This window comes from Anomaloglossus baeobatrachus, chromosome 11 (assembly GCF_048569485.1).
Source record: "Anomaloglossus baeobatrachus isolate aAnoBae1 chromosome 11, aAnoBae1.hap1, whole genome shotgun sequence".
Taxonomy (NCBI): Eukaryota; Metazoa; Chordata; class Amphibia; order Anura; family Aromobatidae; genus Anomaloglossus; species Anomaloglossus baeobatrachus.
Genome location: NC_134363.1, coordinates 180,399,208 through 180,423,710, shown reverse-complemented (window position 1 = coordinate 180,423,710; position 24,503 = coordinate 180,399,208). Strand labels below are relative to the sequence as shown.

The window sequence follows — 24,503 nt, the reverse complement described above, 5'->3', positions numbered from 1 at the left end:
TTCTACATTATCGCTCTTGTGGCAATTTGTATAATGTAATGTAAAAGCTGTTGGTCATCAGTGGGAATTAACGATCTGGTCACAACTGTCAGTAGGAGGATGGGGGCTGAGAGGCTGAACCCTGCAGAGCTTTATGTACCCTTATGCTGGTTTACATAAATTAATATTCTGTTGATTGTTAATGTATATGAGGATCAGACCCAAAATCACAGACTAATTGCCTTAATTGTCCTTATCAGGGCCATACATACAAATCATGGGGGCCCATAGCAAAAGTTCTAAGTTTCCCCCCCCCCCAATAAAAAAGAAAAAATTATCCTCGGCGGGGTTACAGAACAGCACACCATGGTGTGAAAAAGTTTATCACATCTTTGGAAGCTGAGTTCAATTTCCCTAGCCACACCCAGACCTGATTACTGCCACACCTGATCTCAATCAAGAATTACTTAAATAAGACCTGTCTGACAAAGTGAAGTAGACCAAAAGATCCTCAAAAGCTAGATAGCATGCCACAATCCAAAGACATTCAGGAACAAATGTGAAACTAAGTAATTGAGATCTTTCAGTCTGGAAAAGGTTATAAAGCCATTTCTAAAGCTTTGGGACTCCAGGAACCAAAGTCAAAAAGTCCAGGAAATACAGCACCATTATCCACAAATGGTGAAAACATGGAACAATGGTGAACCTTCCAAGGAGTCGCCTGAACCCCCAAAATTACCCCAAGAACAGAGTGACGACTCATCAAAGAGTTCACAAAAGACGCCACAATAATATCCAAAGAACAGCAGGCCTCACTTGCCTCAGATAAGTTCAAAGTTTATGACTCCATAATAAAGAGACTGGGCAAAAATGGCCGGCATGGCAGAGTTCCAAGATGAAAACCGCTGTTGAGCAAAAAGAACATAAAGGTTCTTCTCAGTTTTGCTAGAATATCTTGATGGTCCAAAGACCTGACATTTCACCTGACGAACAAGGTTTTATCCTGCACTGTTTTCTGCAGCACATTGTCCTGTGAAACAACAAGGGCACTGCTGAAAACAATGAATGATCTATTACTGACACACGGTCGGCTTGTGTAAACAGGCATTTAAATGATCACTAATCAGATCAGTGGTCGCTTAATGTCGTATAGTCAGTTGATGTCAAACAGACCATTAGACCATTCTTCTTTGTTTAAAATGTATGAGTCAGTAACTATTGGTGACTACAGTGGTAAACAAATGTGTAGAACATTAGTAAAGCTCCAACCACCAAGAGATCATAAACAAAGCACATTTGCAATTTACTGCATATTTAAATTTGCCTCCATTCTTGAGATAGCAGCACTTTTTTCTTGTTTGCAGCTCATTGCCTTGGAGACCGACCACCACTTCCAACATGCTTGTAAGCACTGAGCTGAAGCTGTCCAGGATCATGAGGTAACAAAGATCTCCACCGACCTGGCTGGCTTCAGAGCAGCACTTACAAGCTCAAAAGGAAAGAGCACGTGAGCTCTGTGCATGTTCTGCTGCCGAGCAGCGAGGGTCGGTCTCCAAGGCAATTAGATGTAAACAAAAGGGAGAAAGTGTTAACATCTTAAGAATGAATGAAGATTAAAAAAAAAAAACCTAAACAATAAATTGCTTGTATTTGAAAGCACTATCAGACAACACACAATTAATAACCCTTTGAATGAATTTTATGTTTCAATGATTGTTGCTCTCATCGTATGAATTATTGACTCCCCGGATCTTACAGATTTAGGAGACTTCTCTCTTTCCGAGCTACCAAGAACAACAGATTCTTATAATTAACGATATCACTCTCTACTGAGGTGGGGATCACCTCCGCCTTCTCGATCACAAAACCTGCTTTAGTCACAGACTCTTTCACAAGTTTCTCATCCACTGTCAGAGCAACAAACTTGTGCTGGCCCACCCGGTAAAAGCTCATATTGAGTGTAATAATAAACACCAAATAGCCCCCAACTTTCAGCCACGAGGTCAGGATCTTCAGGTTCCTTGTGATATCTTCCTTATTGCGGCAGATGACGTTGAACAAGTAGGCACACATCACACAGTCTACTTGTGGAAGGACGACCGAAGCAACAGAGCTAGTGGTAATGTCAAATTTAACGACTCCTTCAATTGCTTTTCTCACTTGCTCTTCTTTTTCTTGCCATCCATGTCTAAAACAAACCAAATACCAATACATTTAGAATTACCGATATTTCCTGTAGCTGGTAGTGAATATTCAGATTATCTAAATCAGTGGTCTCCAACCTTTCTTACCTTGGGAACTACATTCAGCTTTGAGAAAGCTGCGAACCACAGAACCTCCACCCCAAAATGACATCCAGATCACCCCCCACAGTGGTGACAACCACAGCTTCCACCACGTAGTAACATCCAGATTACCCCCCACTGTGGTGACAACCAGAGCCCCCACCCCATAATGACATCCAGATCACCCCCCACAGTGGTGACAACCAGAGCTTCCACCACGTAGTGACATCCAGATTACCCCCCACTGTGGTGACAACCAGAGCCCTCACCGCGCAATGACATCCAGATCACCCCCCACAGTGGTGACAACCAGAGCCTCCACCACGTAGTGACATCCAGATCACCCCCCACAGTGGTGACAACCAGAGCCTCCACCACGTAGTGACATCCAGATCACCCCCTACTGTGGTGACAACCAGAGCCCTCACCGTGCAATGACATCCAGATCACTCCCCACAGTGGTGACAACCAGAGCCTCCACCACGTAGTGACATCTAGATCACCCCCCACAGTGGTGACAACCAGAGCCCCATCACTGATATAAAAACAGCCCAAAATTCCCCATATAAACCATACTGGGGCAGTATATTTACATCCAGGGCTTCCCACCTTACCCCCATTTGGTATTATTGCATCAGGCTCTCGCACCACAATATTGCATCCAGCTTCAAGCGTCTCTTTAACTGCCACTATCATCCTATGTCCAGCTCTCACCATTTTTCTCTTTACCCCCACATCCTGAGTATAAGGGGGCTACTCAAAGAAGTCACTGGAGACCATTTCCTTTTAGCCGCTTGTTAGACCTGATGTGAAGGCAAAAAACTAACCCGATAGCTGCGAGCCACAGGTTGGGGACCCCTGATGTAGAGAGATGGCTCCTTGTAATATCTATCTCCAGGTAATCTGTGCTTGAGATGATGACCTGCACACGTCTAGTCCATCCTAATTTTGGAGATTCACAGCCTTTTTTCTTATTCCCATCGATGACGCTAGCTGTTGAGTGATTTATGACACGGTGAGCTGACGTTTTTATTGATACTATTTTGGGATTAATACGACATTGGGAACCCTTCTTATTACATTTTTTGGGGGAAGAGTTGAAGCAACTGAAAAATAACAATTCTGGAGTTTTGATTTGTTTTTCTCTTGAAGCTTTTATTGTGCAGGTTAATTCTTTTTATATTTTGATAGATCAGACTTATGGATCCAGCAATACCAGATATGTTTACTGTGCTCTTTTTTTAATGAGAGAAAAAGAGATTTCAATGTATTTATTTTTTAATGTTATCTATTAGACCTGTGTTCTTTTTGATTGTGTGTTTTATATAGTGCAATAAAGCAGTAGTGTGCTATATTGCTAAAATCACAGTCTCCTACGAAGCCCAGTCTGTGGCTCAGCTTCATAAGTGTAGCAATATGGCAACCATATCAACTCATTGGCACCCTCTGATTGCTTGGTGGTGGCCAATGGGTGTTTGCTAATGAACATCCCCCTGGACCATGTCCTTTAAATGCTACAGTAGGATTTATTGAAGAATTTATGGGTTTTAACAGCAACAACTTTTACCAAGAGCAGCAATGGTTACATGCAGTCAGGGTCGGTTTTTGTCTTGGAAAAAAAATTAAAGTGGGGCCCTATATATTCACATATTGCAACATTACACTCAAATGTTTAGGTTGCATTTACATGCAGAGTTCAGACTGGTAAATGAACACCATCGACAAGTCATTCTTCACTAGTTTCCCGCCTGTTACAACTGAACCCTAAAATTATAATGGGGATGGACAAACCAGGGGAGATGTGAAACCAGAAATCCACAGGTCCCAAAACAGGGTAGTACTTGTCTTAGGGGGGCTTTACACGTTGCGACATCGCTACCGATATATCGCTGGGGTCACGTCGTTAGTGACGCACATCCGGCGCTGGTAGCGACATCGCAACGTGTAAATCCTAGGTGCGACGATGAACGAGCACAGAAGCGTACAATATCGCTGATCTGTGTAACGTCGTTCATTTTCATAATGGCGGGTCGAGCGCAGGTACGATGTTGTTTGTCGTTCCTCCAGCAGCACACATAGCTGTGTGTAAACCCACAGGAGCAACAAACATCTCCTTACCTGCGTCCCGACGGCAATGCGGAAGGGAGAAGGTGGGCGGGATGTTATGTCCTGCTTATCTCCGCCCCTCCGCTTCTATTGGCCGGCTGATTAGTGACGTCGCAGTGATGTCGCTGTGACACCGAACGCACCTCCCCCTCGAAGGAGGGATTGTTCAGCAGTTACGGTGACGTCGCCGACCAGGTATGTGAAGCTGCTGTAGCGATAATGTTCGCTACGGCAGCAATCAACACATATCGCATGTGCGACGGGGGCGGGTGCTATCGCGCTGGACATTACTAGCAATTGCTAGCGATGTCACAATGGATAAAGCCCGCCTTAGACCTGACTCTGATTTATCCATGCCTAGCAACAGAGGTTGGCATCCAAAGCTAATGGGACCCCCATAACGACAGCTGACCCTCAGTGTCCTTAAATACACCCTAAGCTATAAACTTTTAGAATTTTTAGTGCAGTAGTGCACATTTGGTGCTGGCTATCTTGTTTTTTTTTCATTGAATTGGTCGGTGGCTGACCCCCACCTTGCCATGCACCCCAATTTTGGTTATATTCCACCTGTCTTGATTTTGGCAATTAGTGACTGTTCACATTCAGTCATCAAACCCTGTCCACAGGCTATTTACTTTAAGCAGCATTTGCTTGGGCCTGTCCTGCCCACAGCCATAATTCAGTCATGGATACGGGATTGTAAAAGACAAAGTAGGTGCTGCTAAGAACAGTTCTACTTTTCCATATGTGAGGCCGTATGGCACATTTTATATAAAAATATTTTAGTGTAGGACTGCCAATGAGATTTGCCGTGATGTGGTGGAACTCAAGAAATTGCAATTTTTTGCCAAAAATCTCAAATTTTAATAATAGTACTGTTTGGAATTTTTAGTGCATTAGTGCACATTTGGTGCTGGCTATCTTGCTTTTTTTCTGATTTATCCATACCTAGCAGCAGAGGTTGGCATCCAAAGCTAATGAGACTCCCATAAAGACAGCTGACCCTCAGCTTACACCCTAAGCTATAAACCAAGTGTAAAACAAAAACAACAATAAACATAAATGAAGTGTACACAAGCTGAGGGTGAGACACAGGACTAGGAACATGCAAACACAGTCATACAGGAATGATGGAATACAAGAAACCATAAAGAGAACCAGAATATGTGGAAACCCTCCTAAGCCTAAATATAACAAAATAGGAGATAACTTGTAAGGGATTCATACAAGCAAAGTGTGATTGGGTAAACCAAAATGTGATTTGGTAAACCAAATGAGAAAGTGCAAACACCTGAGTAGAAGTGAAATAGAAAGGCAAGGCATGAGAAAGACAAGACAAGACAAGAGATGCTTTATGAATTGGACCAACAACACAAAACAGGCTGTGCTCCAACCAAGATGGAAACCGACCAACAACCAGAGACCACTGATTCGAACCCCAGAGTGGAGCCATGACACCGGCCACTCAATCTGTTGCCTACAGGATCATGTTATCGGCAGCACTTATGCAGTTTGCACCAGGTAATGTGCTGCTGAGAAGAATCATTTTTGTTAAGCTATAAACAATCCAATCACACAAGGAATTAGCAGAATTTTGCTCATTTATTGAGTGATTGCTTATGTGAAGCCCCACGGGTGTAGTGTCGGTGTCGGTGCATACCTTCAGGGACTCCACGTTGCTGGATCTCCGTCACTGGTAGGAAATCTTCTTGTTTGATCGTGACGCCACTCTCAGTATTGCGGTCAGTGGGGACCGCCACTGCAGGTTAAGGGACGCCTGGGGCTGATGGTGGGTGCAGTCGGATGTAGTAGCCTCCTGAGAGTGAGGCAAGCCCCAGAGCCCTGTGTAGGTTTGTAGTACTACAAGTCGCAGAATGACCACACAGGCAGAGTGTCTTTCAGGGTTTTACTCACATTTGATGGCAGGGTGAGTAGCCCGGGCGTAGCTGGGATGAACCAGATGGGAACCAGGTATCCTTCAGGCTGACTTTATGAGGGTGACTACTGACTCGCCTTCCTTAGCCCTTGGTGGTTTGGGGTAACCCCGACTTTGAGTCCCTATGGGGGTCACCCAGGGAAGATGCTCCAAGCCTCTCTCCCCTTCTTGTTTCGCCGTGTGCTTGTTCCCCGGACCAGGCCACTCCAGCCTCTTGCCTCCTATGACCTATGGGCCCTAACTTGCGGTTACGTGGCTGCGGCTTTTGTAGTGTTGTGGTGTGGGCTTTAAGAGCCCCACACCGGCAGGTTTAGCAGAAGAAAGTTGAATCTATCCCCGCTTCGGGATCTGCCGCCCGGTTGGGCCTGGTGCTCTCTAGCAGTCTCCTTACTTCCCACTCCGTGCACTCTCTAGCTGAAGCTGGCTTTCAGGCAGCACTCCTAGTTGACCGTTCTCCCCCGTCTGTAGCCACTGCGCGGGCGCTGTTAGACAGCAACAGCCCCACAGGTCTGCTCCTCACTGAGCCCTATGGAGTTCTGCTCTAACTGACTCACTGCCCCTCCTCTCCTGTTCTTGCCTACGCCACCTAGCAACCAGACTCTCCACCACACCCCTTGAGAGGAGATGGAGGCTCTACCCCCTCCACTATTCCAGTGAAGGTGAAGGCTTGCCCCCTCCTGGGATCCCCAGGGGTCCTCTCATGGGTACATGTGTGAGACCTGATCACTATGCGCCTGTGTTCCACACCCCAGTCAGCCTTCTGGATTACCTGTATTGTACTGTCCCCAGCATGGGTGCAGTACTCAGTGGTGCCTGACCAGGTCAGGGGCGCCACATTCCCCCTTAGTTATCACCAGCACGTCCTCGGGCTGCAAGACAACATTTTAAAATGCATAAAACATTAAAACATGTAAAACATTTAAAAGCACCAGGTATCAGACATCACCACCCTCCACCCACAAGTCCGTTAACCCACCCAAAACCCTCTCAGGAGGCAGGTCACCGGTCCTGTTGGTAACCAGGTCTGGGCCATCCGTTTCCCCAGACCTTTCCTCCAATCTTCCTCTCCCGTTGGCCGCGACTTCAGCCACTTCTGGCAGGATGTAGAGGCGGCTTACATGGGCTGGTGGTTTCAGGGTATACCTGGTCTGGTGGATCCGCGCCGTCAGCCTCTTCTGGCAGGATGCAGAGGCGGCCTCCACAGTTGGTGCTGACCAGGTACCCTCTTTGTGGTGGTGAGCCAAGGCCCCATAAACAGGCGTGCTCTCTGGTCGCAGGTGAGCCAAGGCCCTTTTCTACGGACGGGCCCCCCTGGTTGCAGACGAGCCAAGCCCCTAAACAGGCTGGCCCTGGTGGTGGTGCCACTGGTGTAACTATTTATACTGCGAGAGTTTGTGGCTATAGCAAGTTCATAGCCTTAAAGTTTATTTCTCACAATAGTTTTTGTGGGCACATGCTTAAACGTGAACGTTGCAAAACAAACTTTTCAAAACTTTAACTTCTCTTCTTACTTTACTTTACTTTTCTCTACTCTACTCCTCCATTTCACCAGGGCGTGGGCATGTAGGGCACCGGCACCTGTGACTTTCTTGCTCTCCGTCGTCGTCCGTGGTTGTTTCATCTGTAGGATCTTTATCTTTGGTTGTTTCATCTGTAGGATCTTTATCTTTCCGTTCTTGGTCTTCGTCTGTTTCCTTTTACGTATCTGTTTCTTTATCTCTGTCTTGTCTTTCTTGTCTTTCTTGTCTTTCTTGTCTGGGACATGGTGCTACGTCTAAGGCATAGTAGCCCCTTTCTCCTTGATGCAAGGTGAACTGTACTAAGTCCCCAATTTTCAAATTTCTGCCTGAATGTCCTCTGGGCAGGTGGGCTTGAACATCTCTCCGATTTACAAATATGCCCTCTTTTATTCCTTTTACTACAATAAAGCCGTATCCGCTTTTCAAGTTGAAGTCCTCTACTATTCCTCTGTAAAGGGGTCCTCTAGCCTGGGCTTTGGACCTTCTTAGGCACCTTTTCTCCTGCAGGTCTCTGGCTGTGACCTCCCTCTGCTCTGGAGACTGCGGTGTTGGAGCAACCTGTGTTCTGCTGCGCCGTGTCTTGCGGGCTGGATTCATGCCTGTGGGCTCCCAGGGGAGGTCTTTGGGTTGATCTTCATCTGCTGACAGTGTCAGGTCTTCCTCATCCCAGCGAGAATAGGGCAGCATCTCCGGCTCTGGGTAGGGGTCTGCTGCGGTGGGCGTCGGAGTCAGCCCTTCTGCTTCATGGTCTCCTCTCCCCCTTAGTTCTTCACTGCACTCTGGTTGTGGCAGTGCTGGGGATGGGCTTTCTTCAGCTGGTCTGGGCGGTGGACTCTCTGGCGCGGCTGCAGGGGTTGCCTGAATCTCCTTGATGGTATACGGAGGGAGCAGGTACCGATCCACCATCTCTTGTGGGAACTGGGCCTCTAGGTCAGCCTTCAGCTTCCAGTATTCAGGGTCCTCTCCTATCAGGGTCTTCCTAGCAGGGACCTCTGTGGACTGGGGAGCGGTGTCTGCTCTGGCCTTGCAGGCCGGGGAAAATAGTGATGCAATCTCTTGGCGGGCCGCGCCCTGTATGGCGGCGGCCTGGTCTTGGCGGGCCGCGCCCGGCATGGCGGCGGCCTGGTCTTGGCGGGCCGCGCCCTGGATGGCGGCGGCCTGGTCTTGGCGGGCCGCGCCCGGCATGGCGGCGGCCTGGTCTTGGCGGGCCGCGCCCTGGATGGCGGCGGCCTGGTCTTGGCGGGCCGCGCCCGGCATGGCGGCGGCCTGGATCGGCGTCTCAGCTGCGATGGGATCTGTGCAGGCTGGGCTGGACGTCGCTGCAGCGATCGGAGCTTGGCGGGCCGCACCCGGCGGGGCTGCGGCCTGGTTCAGCATATCACTTGCGGCGCGGACGAGCGTCGCTGCTGCGTTGGGGTCTTGGCGGACCGGGTTTAGCAGGGTGGCAGCCTGGGTCAGCGTCACACCTGCAGCACGGATGAGCACTGCCGTGGTGGTCGGAGCCCTGCGGGACAGGCGGGGCATCGCTGCGGCGGCCTGGATTTGGCGGGCCGCATCTAGCGTGGCTGCGGCCTGGTTCGGTGGCGCCGCGCCGGGCGCCTCTTCCGGGACCGCGGGCGTGGCAGCAGGGGTCGGGGCACTTGTGCTGGCCGGGGCATCACTCGACTCACCCATCTGTGGCAGCATCGGGGTCTGCGTCGTCGCCGCTCGGTCTGACATGCGTCGCGCGGCTCCCTCCTCGTAGGTCCGCACCGCCGCAGCCATCTCCAGGAGCTCCGTGCGTTCTTCCCTAAGCTGTCGCACAATCCCGGCCTCCAGCCGGTCGCAGAAGATGGCAAGCTCCCGGCACCACCAGGCAGCAGAGCCTGGCTCTGGGTATCCACGTCTGGACTCCATTTTCTCTAACAAGCTGCTGGCTTCCCTTCTGCTCCGCCGTCTCTGGACGCTTCCGCTTTCTTCATCAGCGAGGTCAGGACTCTGCAGGGGATCTCTGGGTAGCCACACCTCTTCGTGGGCGGTAACTTCTCCCAGCGCGGGCTGCTGTTGTTTTTCAGCGCGCTTTTCATGGTGGCAATATGGCGGCGCTTCCAATTTTTCAAGCGGACCGCCTAGGCACATGGTCACCTGTCTGAACAGGTCTAGTCCTTATCCTGTTCGTGACGCCAGATGTGAAGCCCCACGGGTGTAGTGTCGGTGTCGGTGCATACCTTCAGGGACTCCACGTTGCTGGATCTCCGTCACTGGTAGGAAATCTTCTTGTTTGATCGTGACGCCACTCTCAGTATTGCGGTCAGTGGGGACCGCCACTGCAGGTTAAGGGACGCCTGGGGCTGATGGTGGGTGCAGTCGGATGTAGTAGCCTCCTGAGAGTGAGGCAAGCCCCAGAGCCCTGTGTAGGTTTGTAGTACTACAAGTCGCAGAATGACCACACAGGCAGAGTGTCTTTCAGGGTTTTACTCACATTTGATGGCAGGGTGAGTAGCCCGGGCGTAGCTGGGATGAACCAGATGGGAACCAGGTATCCTTCAGGCTGACTTTATGAGGGTGACTACTGACTCGCCTTCCTTAGCCCTTGGTGGTTTGGGGTAACCCCGACTTTGAGTCCCTATGGGGGTCACCCAGGGAAGATGCTCCAAGCCTCTCTCCCCTTCTTGTTTCGCCGTGTGCTTGTTCCCCGGACCAGGCCACTCCAGCCTCTTGCCTCCTATGACCTATGGGCCCTAACTTGCGGTTACGTGGCTGCGGCTTTTGTAGTGTTGTGGTGTGGGCTTTAAGAGCCCCACACCGGCAGGTTTAGCAGAAGAAAGTTGAATCTATCCCCGCTTCGGGATCTGCCGCCCGGTTGGGCCTGGTGCTCTCTAGCAGTCTCCTTACTTCCCACTCCGTGCACTCTCTAGCTGAAGCTGGCTTTCAGGCAGCACTCCTAGTTGACCGTTCTCCCCCGTCTGTAGCTACTGCGCGGGCGCTGTTAGACAGCAACAGCCCCACAGGTCTGCTCCTCACTGAGCCCTATGGAGTTCTGCTCTAACTGACTCACTGCCCCTCCTCTCCTGTTCTTGCCTACGCCACCTAGCAACCAGACTCTCCACCACACCCCTTGAGAGGAGATGGAGGCTCTACCCCCTCCACTATTCCAGTGAAGGTGAAGGCTTGCCCCCTCCTGGGATCCCCAGGGGTCCTCTCATGGGTACATGTGTGAGACCTGATCACTATGCGCCTGTGTTCCACACCCCAGTCAGCCTTCTGGATTACCTGTATTGTACTGTCCCCAGCATGGGTGCAGTACTCAGTGGTGCCTGACCAGGTCAGGGGCGCCACACTTACATGTTTACACACTTGACCTCTTATCTGTACATAGGGGATTTATAAATGGATGCTACCTACACATTGTATGTGACACAATCACTATAAGTTACTCACACATATGTATACACGCACATAGCACACACGCGTGTATATATTGAGAACATACACACATATGTATATACATACATACCACACATGCATGTGTACACCAAGCGCATACACAAACATAGCACACATTTACAGTACAGACCAAAAGTTTGGACACACCTTCTCATTCAAAGAGTTTTCTTTATTTTGATGACTCTGAAAATTGTAGATTCACATTGAAGACATCAAAACTATGAATTAACACATGTGGAATGAAATACTTAGTGTGAAACAACTGAAAATATGTCTTATATTCTAGGTTCTTCAAAGTAGCCACCTTTTGCTTTGATTGCTGCTTTGCACACTCTTGGCATTCTCTTGATGAGCTTCAAGAGGTAGTCACCGGAAATGATTTTCACTTCATGGGTGTGCCCTGTCAGGTTTAAGTAGTGGGATTTCTTGCCTTATAAATGGGGTTGGGACCATCAGTTGTGTTGTGCAGATGTCTGGTGGATACACAGCTGATAGTCCTACTGAATAGACTGTTAGAATTTGTATTATGCAAGAAAAAAGCAGCTAAGTAAAAAAGTAAAAAAAAATGAGTGGCCATCATTACTTTAAGAAATGAAGGTCAGTCAGTCCGAAAAATTGGGAAAACTTTGAAAGTGTCCTCAAGTGCAGTGGCAAAAACCATCAAATGCTACAAAGAAACTGGCTCACATGAGGACCGCTCCAGGAAAGGAAGACCAAGAGTCACCTCTGCTGCAGAGGATAAGTTTATCTGAGTCACTAGCCTCAGAAATTGTAGGTTAACAGCAGCTCAGATTAGAGACCAGGTCAATGACACACAAAGTTCTAGCAGCAGACACATCTCTAGAACAACTGTTAGGAGGAGACTTTGTGCAGCAGGCCTTTGTGGTAAAATAGCTGCTAGGAAACCACTGCTAAGGATAGGTAACAAGCAGAAGAGACTTGTTTGGGCGAAAGAACACAACAAATAGACATTAGACCAGTGAAAATCTGTGCTTTGGTCTGAAGAGTCTAAATTTGAGATCTTTGGATCCAACCACCGTGTCGTTGTGCGACGCAGAAAAGGTGAACGGATGGACTCTACGTGCCTGGTTCCCACCATGAAGCATGGAGAAGGGGGTGTGATGGTGTGGTGATGATTTGCTGGTGACACTGTTGGGGATACTGAACAAGCATGGCTACCACAGCATCTTGCAGCGACATACTATTCCATCCGGTTTGCGTTTAGTTGGACCATCATTTATTTTTCAACAGGACACTGATACCAAAAACTCCTCCAGGCTGTGTAAGGACTATTTAACTAAGAAGAAGAGTGATGGGGTGCTGCGCACGACGACCTGGCCTCCACAGTCACCAGACCTGAACCCAATCGAGATGGTTTGGGTTGAGCTGGACCGCAGAGTGAAGGCAAAAGGGCCAACAAGTGCTAAGCATCTCTGGGAACTCCTTCAAGACTGTTGGGTGACCATTTCTGGTGACTACCTCTTGAAGCTCATCAAGACAATGCCAAGAGTGTGCAAAGCAGTAATGAAAGCAAAAGGTGGCTACTTTGAAGAACCTAGAATATAAGACATATTTTCAGTTGTTTCACACTTTTTTGTTAAGTATTTCATTCAACATGTGTTAGTTCACAGTTTTGATGCCTTCAATGTGAATCTACAATTTTCAGAGTCATGAAAATGAAGAAAACTCTTTGAATGAGAAGGTATGTCCAAACTTTTGGTCTGTACTGTATGTGTACACTGAGCCCATACACACGCAGCACAAAAACATGTGTACACTGAAATAATACACACAAAGCACACCCATACATGTATACACACGCATGTCAATATCATAGTAATGTAAAATACCTTTAAGTAAGACTTGGCATACGTACGCTTTGCCTTCAAGTTGACAAACTCGTTTGGAAACAAATGACCAATCTGTGGCTCCTTCCTTTTTCTCCAGCCACGTCTTAAAGTGTTTGTCACAGGAATCAGTAAAGTTCATTACGTATATCTTCTTGAAGACATTGCTGGCTGAGAAGATTGGGAAGAGCACCCCTGCAATGCTCACATTAAGCAACGTGTCTCCTTTCACCTTGCCTGTAAGAAAGAAGAGAAATAGGGATTGCCAAGTATAGAATGGAACGGAGGTTGTAAGACATTGCTGGCCGAGAAGGGCAGAAGATCTTAGTCGCTGCAAACTAACAAGAAATGTTCAACCCTTACATTGTCCTGGAGAATATAGCAGAAGAATGGCCAAAGGGAAGAGCTGGATATTGGCTGGAACTTAGGCCAGTAATTCTATTTGAGCATGACCTTCGATGTCCAGACAGGACTTGGGACAGCCAAGCCTTGGCGTGGGGGAAATGTCACCATTATAGGTTGTGTCATTTCAATGGTAGTTTTTGTCAGAAGCTGAAAAGACCCATAAGATAGATTCTGGCCAAATGTTGCTTTGAAAGACAGCCATTTCTCCTGATTCCCCGATACACCCGATCGCTCGGCCACAGGAGTAGAGATGAGCGAACCGGTCGCGGTTCGGCTCGAGTTCGGTTCGCCGAACGGAGGTCTCGTTTGAGTTCGGTTCGGCGAACCACTCGAACCGCATAGGAAACAATGGCAGGCAATCACAAACACATAAAAACACCTAGAAAACACCCTCAAAGGTGTCCAAAAGGTGACAAACAACTCACAACATAACACAAACACATGGGAAAGTGACAAGGACATATACTCATGCAAAAACAAAAGAGCTGGACAAGGAAAAAGAGGAGGAGACACAGATATAGGCATGGCACGCCCTTCTAAAATAATGTAAAACACCGCAAGGTGACTCCGCGCGGAGTCTCCCTTTTTTCCTAAAATTGGGCCACACACACCACACACACCCGCCCCTTCAGTGGCAGCACTTGTGCCCCAGTTGTACACTTCACAGCTAGATTTGCATCAAGCACATTCAAAAATACGCCATACTTAACCGTCCCCAGGATGACACTGGGGTAGGTAGCAAAGTCTTTCCTGATCCCAGCTCTGTTCATCTTGGATCATTTTTAAAAACAATGTAAGCAAGGGTTACTCCAAGCAGAGTCTCCCTTTTTTCCAAAAATTGGGCCCCACACACACCCACCCCTTCAGTGGCAGCAGTTGTGCCCCAGTTGTACACTTCACAGCTAGATTTGCATCAAGAGCATTAAAAATCCACAAGCAATTACTCTCCCCAGGATGACACAGGGGTAGTAAATTCCTTCTGGATCCATGACTTGTTCATTTTGATGAACGTTAGTCTGTCCACATTGTCACTGGACAGACGCGTGCGCTTATCTGTCAGCACACACCCAGCAGCACTGAAGACACGTTCAGAGACAACGCTGGCAGCTGGACACGACAAAATCTCCAAGGCGTAAGTGGAGAGCTCTGGCCATTTTTCAAGATTTGAAGCCCAAAATGAGCAAGGCTCCATTTGCAAAGTCATGGCATCGATGTTCATTTGGAGATACTCCTGTATCATCCTCTCCAGCCGTTGACTGCGTCAGACTTGTTGTCTCTGGTGGCCTTGCAAAGGAGGGTCTAAAAAAATTATGAAAAGATTCAATGAAATTGCTGTTACCAGCACCAGATACGGTGCTACTGGTACGGGTAGACTGTTGAAGATGACGAGACCGTCCCATGTTTGTCAAGTTACAGCTGGGAGAATCACTCCCTGCACCTGCACGGTTGTTTGGTGGAAAAGCCGAGCTAAGATCGAGTAACAGCTTCTGCTGATACTCCTGCATACGTGCGTCCCTTTCTATGGCTGGAATTATGTCACAAAATTTGGAGTTGTACCGGGGATCTAATAGTGTGGCAAGCCAGTATTCATCATCACTTCTAATTTTGACAATACGAGGGTCATGTTGGAGGTAGTGCAGCAAGAAGGCACTCATTTGTCTTGCGCAGCCATGCGGACCAAGTCCACGCTGTGTTTGTGGCATAGAGGTGCTAACCGATCTTTCTTCCTCTGACATCTCACCCCAACCTCTTTCAACTGAAATTTGACCAAGGTCTCCCTCATCCGCTGAGTCTTCCATGTCCATGGGCAGTTCGTCCTCCATTTCTTCATGTTCTCCTGCACCTTCCTCAATATTTCGCCTGCTACCATGCGCCCTTGTTGATCCCTGTCCCCCATGGTCCCATGCCTGCCGCGTTGGTGATGATGAACGTCTGGACCTTGGTGATGTTGTTGTGTCTTGCGCATATGAATCCTCCTGTAGTTCCTCCCCTTCCTGTTGTCCCACCCCCTGACTCCGAATAGTGTTTAGCGTGTGCTCCAGCATGTAAATGACTGGAATTGTCATGCTGATAATGGCATTGTCAGCGCTAAACATATTCGTCGCCATGTCGAAACTGTGCAGAAGGGTGCATAGGTCCTTGATCTGAGACCACTCCATCAGGGTGATCTGTCCCACCTCTGCATCTCGTTGGCCCAGGCTATACGTTATGACGTATTGCACCAGGGCTCGGCGGTGCTGCCACAGTCGCTGTAACATGTGGAGAGTCGAATTCCAGCGTGTCGCCACATCGCATTTCAGGCGATGAACTGGCAGGCCGAAAGACTTCTGGAGCGATGCAAGTCACTCAGCAGCGGTGGTTGAACGGCGGAAGTGAGCAGACAGTTTTCGTGCCCTGTTCAGAATGCCATCTAGGCCGGGATAGTGTGTTAAAAATTGCTGGACAACAAGGTTCAACACGTGAGCCATACAAGGCACGTGTGTCACCTTGCCCAGGCGAAGGGCCGCACCCAGGTTTGCAGCATTGTCGCACACGGCCTTACCAGGCTGCAGGTTGAGTGGAGACAACCATTTACCAAACTCAGTCCCCAGAGCTGCCCACAACTCAGCCGCTGTGTGACTCTTATTTCCAAGACATTTCAAGCTAAAGACCGCCTGCTTCCAGCATGATAATGAGGGGTGCGTGATTTCTTCTGCGCAGTGAGAACGCTGGTGGCCTGACCAGGCAGGCTTGGGGCGGAGGTGGAGGACCCAGATGAGGTGGAGGAGGCAGAAGCAGTGACGGAACTTGGACAGACAGAGGATTGACAGACAAGTCGTGGGGACGGAAAGACTTGTGCAGCAGACCCTTCACCATCTATCACCATAGTTACCCAGTGCCCAGTCAGCGACATGTAATGTCCCTGTCCATGCTTACTGGTCCAAGTATCGGTGGTGAAATGCACCCGTTCACACAGAGTTTCTCAAGGAAGCGGTGATGCTGTGTGCGACATGCTGGTGTAGTGCGGGCACACCTTTCCTAGAGAAGTAGTGGCGACTGGGCATCTGGTACTGGGGCACAGCGACAGACATAAGGTCTCTAAAATCCTGTGTGTCCACCAGGCGGAAAGGCAGCATTTCGGTAGCCAAGAGCTTACAGAGGGATAAAGTCAACCTCTTAGCTTTGTCATGGGTCGCAGGAAATGGCCTTTTATTTGTCCACATCTGAGGGACAGAGATCCGGCTGCTGTGTGTAGACGGTGTTGAGTAGGGTGTCCCTGGAAAAATGCAGGTTTGTGAGGAAAGTGCAGGCGTAGACATGATGTTGCCTTCATCCAACGTTGGTGCTATCGATGTCTGAGAGAGCTGTACACACGCACTTGTTTCCCCTTCCAAACCAACTGACAACCTACCAAGCAAACTGCCTGTTGTGGTTACAGTGGTGGAAGTTGTGCGTGGAAAACCAGGTGTGACAGCTGTCCCCACAGTCCTAGAAGATGAAGAGCATGCGGATGCACTGGAAGGGGCAGGCGGTGGATGGTTCGCTCCGCTAGGCCGCATTGCAGCACGGTGAGCTTCCCACTGGGACATATGATATTTATTCATGTGACGATTCATGGAAGAAGTTGTCAAACTGCTGAGGTCTTGCCCTCTACTAACAGAATCACGACAAATTTTACAGATCACATAATTTGGGCGATCTTTTGCTATGTCAAAAAAGGACCAGGCTAGGCAAGGCTTAGAGGGCATGCGACCTGCTGTTCCACCCCGATTAATGCTCAGAGGCAGAGTGGTGGCTGAGGATGCAGTTGTAGACGTGCTACCAGTGCTCCGACTCTGTCCAGGAAGGCGCAAGGTAACTTCGCCGTCGGTTGCATCCTCCTCCACCGCCTCTGTTGACCTCCTCGAGGGCCTGACTGTGGGTTGAGAGTAGGTGGGATCTAGAACATCCTCATCAATTGTTGTGTTTGCACTCCCCTCACCCTCAGACTGAGCCTCTTCTTGCCCTGACCGAATATTTAAGTTGTCATCCCAATCTGGTATCTGCGTCTCATCGTCATCAGTATGTTTCTCATTGTCTATTACAACAGGTGTTTCAGTTTGTGAATAAGGGTCAACATTATGCTCAGAAACTTGTTCATCACGGCCTGAATCTGAGTCACAAAGGTTCTGGGCATCACTGCAGACCATTTCCTGGTCTGTACTCACTGTAGCTTGGGAGCAGACCTCTGACTCCCAGGCTATAGTGTGACTGAACAGCTCTGCAGACTCAGCCATCTCAGTTCCACCATATTGTGCAGGGCGGATGGAGACTTCAGAGCTGGGAGAAAGCAAGTGTGATTGGGATGACAACTCAGAAGACTGGTGTTTTTTGGATGCGGTAGTTGGGGTGGAGGAGAGGGCACTTGTTGGACCACTTGAGATCCATTCAAGCATTTTATTTTTTTGGCCATCATCTACCTTTGTTCCAGTTGTTCGTGTCCGTAAAAAAGGGAGCACATCGGATTGTCCACGGTAAGTAGTAGACATCTTACTTTTGCTGGAAGATGGTCTATCTTCAGCAGATGTTAATGGAGCTTTGCCATCTTCCCCATGGACAAACCCTTTTTTTCCTTTTCCAACACGCCTCTTCCCCTTTCCACCAGCATCTGTCATTTTGCCACTCATTTGGATTGCGACAAGATTGTGCACTTAAAATGTGGTAGTAAAAATTGAGAGCTGGTGTAGATTGCAGCGGTGGTCTATCTTTATTAACAGCAGAATAAACAACAATAACTATCCCTGACAATGCAACTACGGCCCTTATTCTGGCAGAATAGCTTGCTAGTATAATGGCTTAGTAACACTGAGTTTGAGTGTGCAATGCAGTGGTGCTGCAAATAGCTTTGTACCAGTGGGACACTAATGGAAGTCCAACAGCCACTTTTAGGATGCCACTAAGTTTCCTCCCTCAGTGTTTGCTAGTATAATGGCTTAGTTATAATGAGTTGGAGTGTGCAGAGGACAGGAGGGTACAGTGGCAGGGTTGTGGGTCTGGGTAGAGGAAAGGAAGCCTCACTTTCTATTCCTCCTAATGGGGAAATGCAGCGAGGAAATCCCTGACCTTAGCTACAAGTAAAATATATCTTTGTACCGTGTTAGCCAGTAGAGATAAAAAAAAAGCTTGCAATTATTACCATCTTTTCAGTTAGCCATTAAAAGGTATCAACCACTGAGGACTCTCTGTTCTTTTAAACAATTTTTTTGACCTTAGCTACACAGACGCTGTTATCTTGTGTAGCTCTCAAAATCTGTTTTCACGGACCTGACTGTCACCTATGGCTCTGACCCTGCGGGTATTAGCCCTTACAAGGACTAATAGAAACTTCTATCCCTTGTGAGACTGTGACCGGAGTTGTCTATGACGGCCGGTACGTCTCGCCCCAGTTGTGCTCCCTCCATGTATAGAAAGCAACTCCACTCCAGGGTTAATGCTGTTTCCCTAGTCATTTACTAAAAAACTGTCAGTGCAGTCAAAATCTCCTGATGAACCCCCAGACATCCTGAGGGAGAAACGCGTTGAGATGATATGCTGAGATGATATGCTAAGTGACATGATAAGTACTTTAATCATTGTGAGATAAATATTATGATATGACATGACAAGGGATATGATAAGTACTTTAATCATTCCGAGATGTTAAATACTATAACCTGAGATAGGTGTGCAGGCGTTTGAGCTGGTATTTGTACTAACATGTCCTGTAGGATAGAAGTACTGCCTGTTTATCCTTAAGGAAATTATTGCAATTTGGGTTTACCCTGATAGGGGAACTACTTGATCTGATATGTATTAACAATATAGAGTGGTAACCCAGACTATTTAGGTTTGTGTCCTCTGGGATGAAAGTACCTCCTGGTTATCCTTAAGGGAATTATTGCAATTATGGTTCACCCTGATAGGGGAACTACTTGATTATATATGTATTAACAATACTGCTTACCCAGACTATTTTAGGTTTTTTCGACCTGCACTGTTTTTGCACGTACACTATTTGGTGATGGTGGTTTTATGGTTGGAGGGACAGTAAGGGACAGCCGCCGAGGAGCGGGGGCACCGAGTGTTAGGGTGTTTACACTCCGCTGGTAGGTAGGGGAAATTCATAGGGCTAGGATAGGCCCCCTTCCCCGCCTATATCCTCAATATCGACATCTGGCGCACGTGTTCCCATTCACCCGCCCAACCACTTTTAAGTGGCTATTCCTCTTTTGACTGCACTGACAGTTTTTTAGTAAATGACTAATAAAAATTGATATTTTTAATATAGGAATTTCTTTATGGTTTTTTTGTTAATTGGGTTCCTCCCTTTATTTACAATTTGAGGTATAAATTTAATGCTGTTTCCCTGCAGGCTGAAAGGAGGGTTAAAAGGAAAAAGGAACATGGGCGTGGGTCCCTAGTGTGAGGGAGTGAACACAACTCCCTGAGTTTCTGCCGGAGACACACACGTGTGTGCTGTTTTGGACTTTTGTTTGTGCAATAAACCATGTGCTGTGACCATTGGTGCCTGGATCCCGTGTCTTCTGCCGCGCAGCCGACCATGCTACCTCACAGATGGTGGAGAACACAGGGCATGCCAGCCCGGTGAGGTGTAGCATCCATCCCTGGTGACCCAGTAGCGCATGTCCTGGATTCGAGTGGCTATACTACAGCCCAAACCCGGCGACGCCATGGAGGACATACTAAAGCAGCTGGCTCAGGCTAATGCACAGCAACAACAGACCAATGCACACCTGCTCCGGTCGTTGGATCGTCAGCAGCAATCCTTGCAATTGCAGGAACAAAGGCACCAAGAACAGATGGTTCTCCTGGCCAAGTCGATCCATGCCGGACCGGCAGCAACAACCCCGGGACCGGGTGACGACGGCAACGTCCAGAAAACGGTGAGACAAGCGTTGCAAAAGATGACCCCGGGGGATGATGTGGAAGCGTTCCTGGCAGTGTTTGGGCGGGTGGCCGAGCGGGAGAAGCTGCCGACCCCCCAGTGGGCTGAGGTATTGTCGCCCTATCTGACGGGGGAGCCCCAGAAAGCGTACCTGGACCTCTGTACCGAGGACGCCATAGAATATGAGACCCTGAAAGCCGAAATACTTGCTCGGTTGGGGGTGAATACCTATGTACGGGCTCAGCGGGTAAATCAGTGGTTCTATGAGGAAGTCAAACCCGTACGCTCCCAGGCCTATGACTTGTTGCATCTGGTAAAGAAGTGGTTACAGCCTGACACTCTGAGCCCTGCGCAAATGATGGAAAGGGTAGTGGTTGATCGCTTTGTGCGCACTTTACCCATCACCATTCAACGGTGGGTAGGACAGGGCGACCCAAGTACCCTGGACCAATTAGTGTGCCTGGTGGAGCGGCATGTGGCTACGCAGGACTTGATACGGGACACTGAGACTTTGCGTGCCGCCCGTCGGTCCGGCCCCTCCAAGCCTCGGGCCAAGGACCCACCGCTGACACCGGTGCGGGAGTCCGCTACCGTCCCGTCTGAGGCCGCGCCCGCCGTCCCTGAGGTCCGGAAGGCTATGTACCCTAAATGACAACTCGTCAAGGGGGTTTCCTTCCCTATTAGATGTTGGCGGTGCCAGCGGGTGGGACATATGGAAGCCCAGTGTCCACTCACCACGGAGCCCATGGATTGTGGGGTTACCCGGCGGGGTTCAATGTATGCTCAGGCGGTGTGTACCGCGGACCTTGTCTCCCCGGAGACTGAGCCCCACTTGTGCCAAATACAGGTGAATGGATGTCCGGTTACAGGCTTGTTGGATTCCGGAAGCTTAGTGACCCTTGTGCGATCAACCCTAATGGCTGAAGTAAAGGCCACAGGACGTACAGTGGGGGTGGTTTGCATACATGGGGACCGCCGAAACTATCCCACGGGGGTTGTCACCATCACAGCACCCTGCGGTCAGGTGCAACATGAGGTGGGACTTATGAACACTCTTCCCTATGACGTGATCCTAGGAAGGGATCTGCCGTATTTTTGGACTCTATGGAAGGGGCCTCCTAAGTCCCCTCAGGTATTGGACAGTCCGGGACCTGAGCCCGACAATCCCGAATCCGGGACGCCTGCCGTAGGGGTCCCCATGATAGGGACAGAATGTGAACCCGATAGGTCGCCCCTAGAGGTATTGGCAGGAGAGGTTGAGATGGTCGAGCCCATCCCGGAGTTGGAGGCGTCCCCGGATACGTTTGGGACAGCCCAACTCCAGGACCCTACATTAATACATGCCTGGAGTCGGGTGACAGTGGTTGACGGGGTGGCATAGCTGCCCGGTGCCCAGGTAAGGTACCCCCATTTCGCTCTTAAGCAGGATTTACTCTACCGGGTAGATGAAATACGGGGCGTGGGGGTAGAGCAGTTGGTGGTGCCCCAGCCGTATCGCCGGCGGGTCCTCGACTTGGCTCATAAACACCTGATGAGTGGCCACCTAGGGGTCAAGAAAACGCAGGAGCGAATATTGCAAAGGTTCTATTGGCCCGGGGTCTTTGGGGAGGTAAAATGGTTCTGCGAAACCTGCCCGGAGTGTCAGCTTACCGCACCCCTGGCCCACTTTCGCAGTCCGTTGGTACTGTTACCCATTATAGAAGTCCCTTTTGAACGGATAGGGATGGATCTGGTGGGGCCCCTCGTAAAGTCCGCTCGAGGGCACCAACACATCCTAGTGATCGTTGACTATGCCACCCGGTATCCAGAGGCGATACCTCTCAGACATACTGCGGCGAAGCTTATAGCTCGGGAGTTGTTTGCTGTGTTCTGCCGGGTGGGGTTGCCCAAGGAGATCCTTACGGATCAGGGGACCCCATTCATGTCTAAAGTGACCAAAGAGCTATGCCGGCTACTCCAGATCAAGCAGTTGCGTACGTCTGTGTATCATCCTCAAACGGACGGTTTAGTGGAGCGATTCAATAAAACCCTGAAAACCATGCTCAAAAGGGTGATTTCCAAAGACGGGAAAGACTGGGTATGATGCTTCCCTATTTGATGTTTGCCATCCGAGAGGTGCCACAGGCATCCACGGGGTTTTCGCCTTTTGAGTTGTTATACGGGCGACATCTCCGGGGATTGTTGGACCTGGCAAAGGAAACATGGGAGCAGGAGCCCAACCCCCATAAAAGTGTGATTGAACACATTTTAGGAATGCAGAACCGCATAAGCGCGGTCATGCCAATTGTGAAGGAGCATTTACAGGAGGCTCAGGCCGCGCAAAGCGGCCGCTACAATAGACAAGCCACCGTGCGGACCTTTAACCCCGGGGATTGGGTGTTGGTATTGGTCCCCACGGCAGAGAGTAAATTCCTGGCTCAGTGGCAAGGCCCCTACGAGATAAAGGAAAGAATCGGGGCGGTCAACTATAAGGTATTGCAGCCCGGTAGGCGGAAACCTGAACAAATATATCATGTCAACCTGTTAAAACCTTGGCAGGAACGGGAAAGCCTGATGGTTGATTTTTCCCCATCTCCCTCCTCTTCGGGTCGTTCAAACCCGGCTCCAGCGACCTCCGGAGAGGACGAACCGGAAGTAAGGATTGGAGAAGCCCTCACCAAGCAACAGAGGCGAGAGGCCAGACGGCTGGTTCAGCAGAACCCCGATGTCTTCTCCGAGCTGCCTGGTAGGACCAGTCTGATACGACATGACATTGTCACCGAGCCTCACCTGAAGGTACACCTGAAGCCATACCGGGTACCGGAGGCTCGAAGACAAGCCATATCAGAGGAAGTGAAGACAATGCTACGCCTGGGGGTCATCAAAAAATCCCGGAGTGAATGGGCTAGTCCCATTGTCCTAATACCAAAATCCGATGGCTCCTTAAGGTTCTGCAATGACTTTAGGAGATTGAACGAAATATCCAAGTTCGATCTCTACCCCATGCCCCGGGTGGATGAGCTGATTGATAGGCTGGGACAGGAGCGATATTTCACCACGCTCGACCTGACCAAGGGGTACTGGCAGGTGCCACTGACGGAGTCCGCCAAGGAGAAAACCGCTTTTGTTACGCCGGAGGGTCTCTTCCACTATGTTGTCTTGCCTTTTGGGTTACATGGCGCTCCGGCCACGTGTCACGCTCCCTGGGTCCCCTGTCCAGCTCCCCGGCTCCCCTGACACGCTCCCCGGCTTCCCTGGCTCGCTCCCCGGCTCCTCTGTCCGGCGTCCCCCGCTCCACAGCCTCCAGGCCTCCTCACCTATGATCCCCAGGCGTCCCGGTCCCCGCTCCCAGCGTCCGCCGGCAGCTTCGCTCCAGCCCGGCTCCCCTGCCTCCTGTTCGCCGCTCCCTGCCCTGGCTTCTGGCACCCGGGCCTCGCGCATGCGCATTAGGGCGCGCGCGCGGTCATTGACCCTTTCTTAAAGGGCCAGCGTCCACAGACAGGATATTGAACACACAGGTACAGGGTATAAAGGGGTTTAATGTCCAAGTGGGCGTGGCCTGTTCTTCGTGTTTCCTAAGCTAGGAGTCAGGTCTCCTTGTGTCTCTGTGATATACTTACCTATCTCTCTTCTAGAGCCGCTCCTGCCTCGCCATCCGGTCCTGCCGATTCCCGAACCCCGAACGCTGACTATCTGCCATCCCGTCAGTCCGTACCATCTCTGATCCCTGTGGTGACCCGTCCTCTCGCTCCATCGGTTCCGGACTCTGCCTGACAACATCTCGGCCTCCGAACCTGAGCTCCGTCACCCGGACTACCATCAGTGACTCCGTGGTCCCAGGGACTTCTCCATTCCACTCTTTTGCACGGACTGTCCTGCTACCCGTAGTGCTCCGGCTACCCCTTGCCTTCATTAAGGTGTTCGGCCCAGTGGATCCACCTCCTGGGTCTGCCCGTCCACCTGGCCCTAACAGTAAGAACAGGCCATGGATCCCGCCCAAGCACTAGCGGCTTTGCAGGAGGAACTCACACGCCAGCGTGAGACCCAGACCCGCATGCTGAACTTCATGTCTTCTGTGGACGCCCGCCTGAACACGCTGCAAGCGTCGGTCACATC

At 49.8% G+C, this 24,503-nt stretch overlaps 1 protein-coding gene across 2 annotated transcripts in view; it reads right to left on the bottom strand.

The window, feature by feature from the left end:
- Positions 1-24,503, bottom strand: part of LOC142257262 (nicotinamide N-methyltransferase-like) — a 54,227-nt gene that overhangs the window by 14,160 nt on the left and 15,564 nt on the right. The window contains exons 3-4 of one of the 2 annotated variants that reach the window (XM_075329427.1): positions 13,129-13,336; positions 449-2,167 (exon numbers count right to left, since the gene is read on the bottom strand). The exons of the other annotated variant lie outside the window; for it this stretch is intronic. Of the exons in view, the coding sequence (XP_075185542.1) occupies positions 1,732-2,167; positions 13,129-13,336 (644 nt within the window). The 3' untranslated portion in view covers positions 449-1,731. Of the gene's footprint in view, positions 1-448; positions 2,168-13,128; positions 13,337-24,503 lie in introns of those variants that run through there. 2 annotated transcript variants of the gene reach the window in all.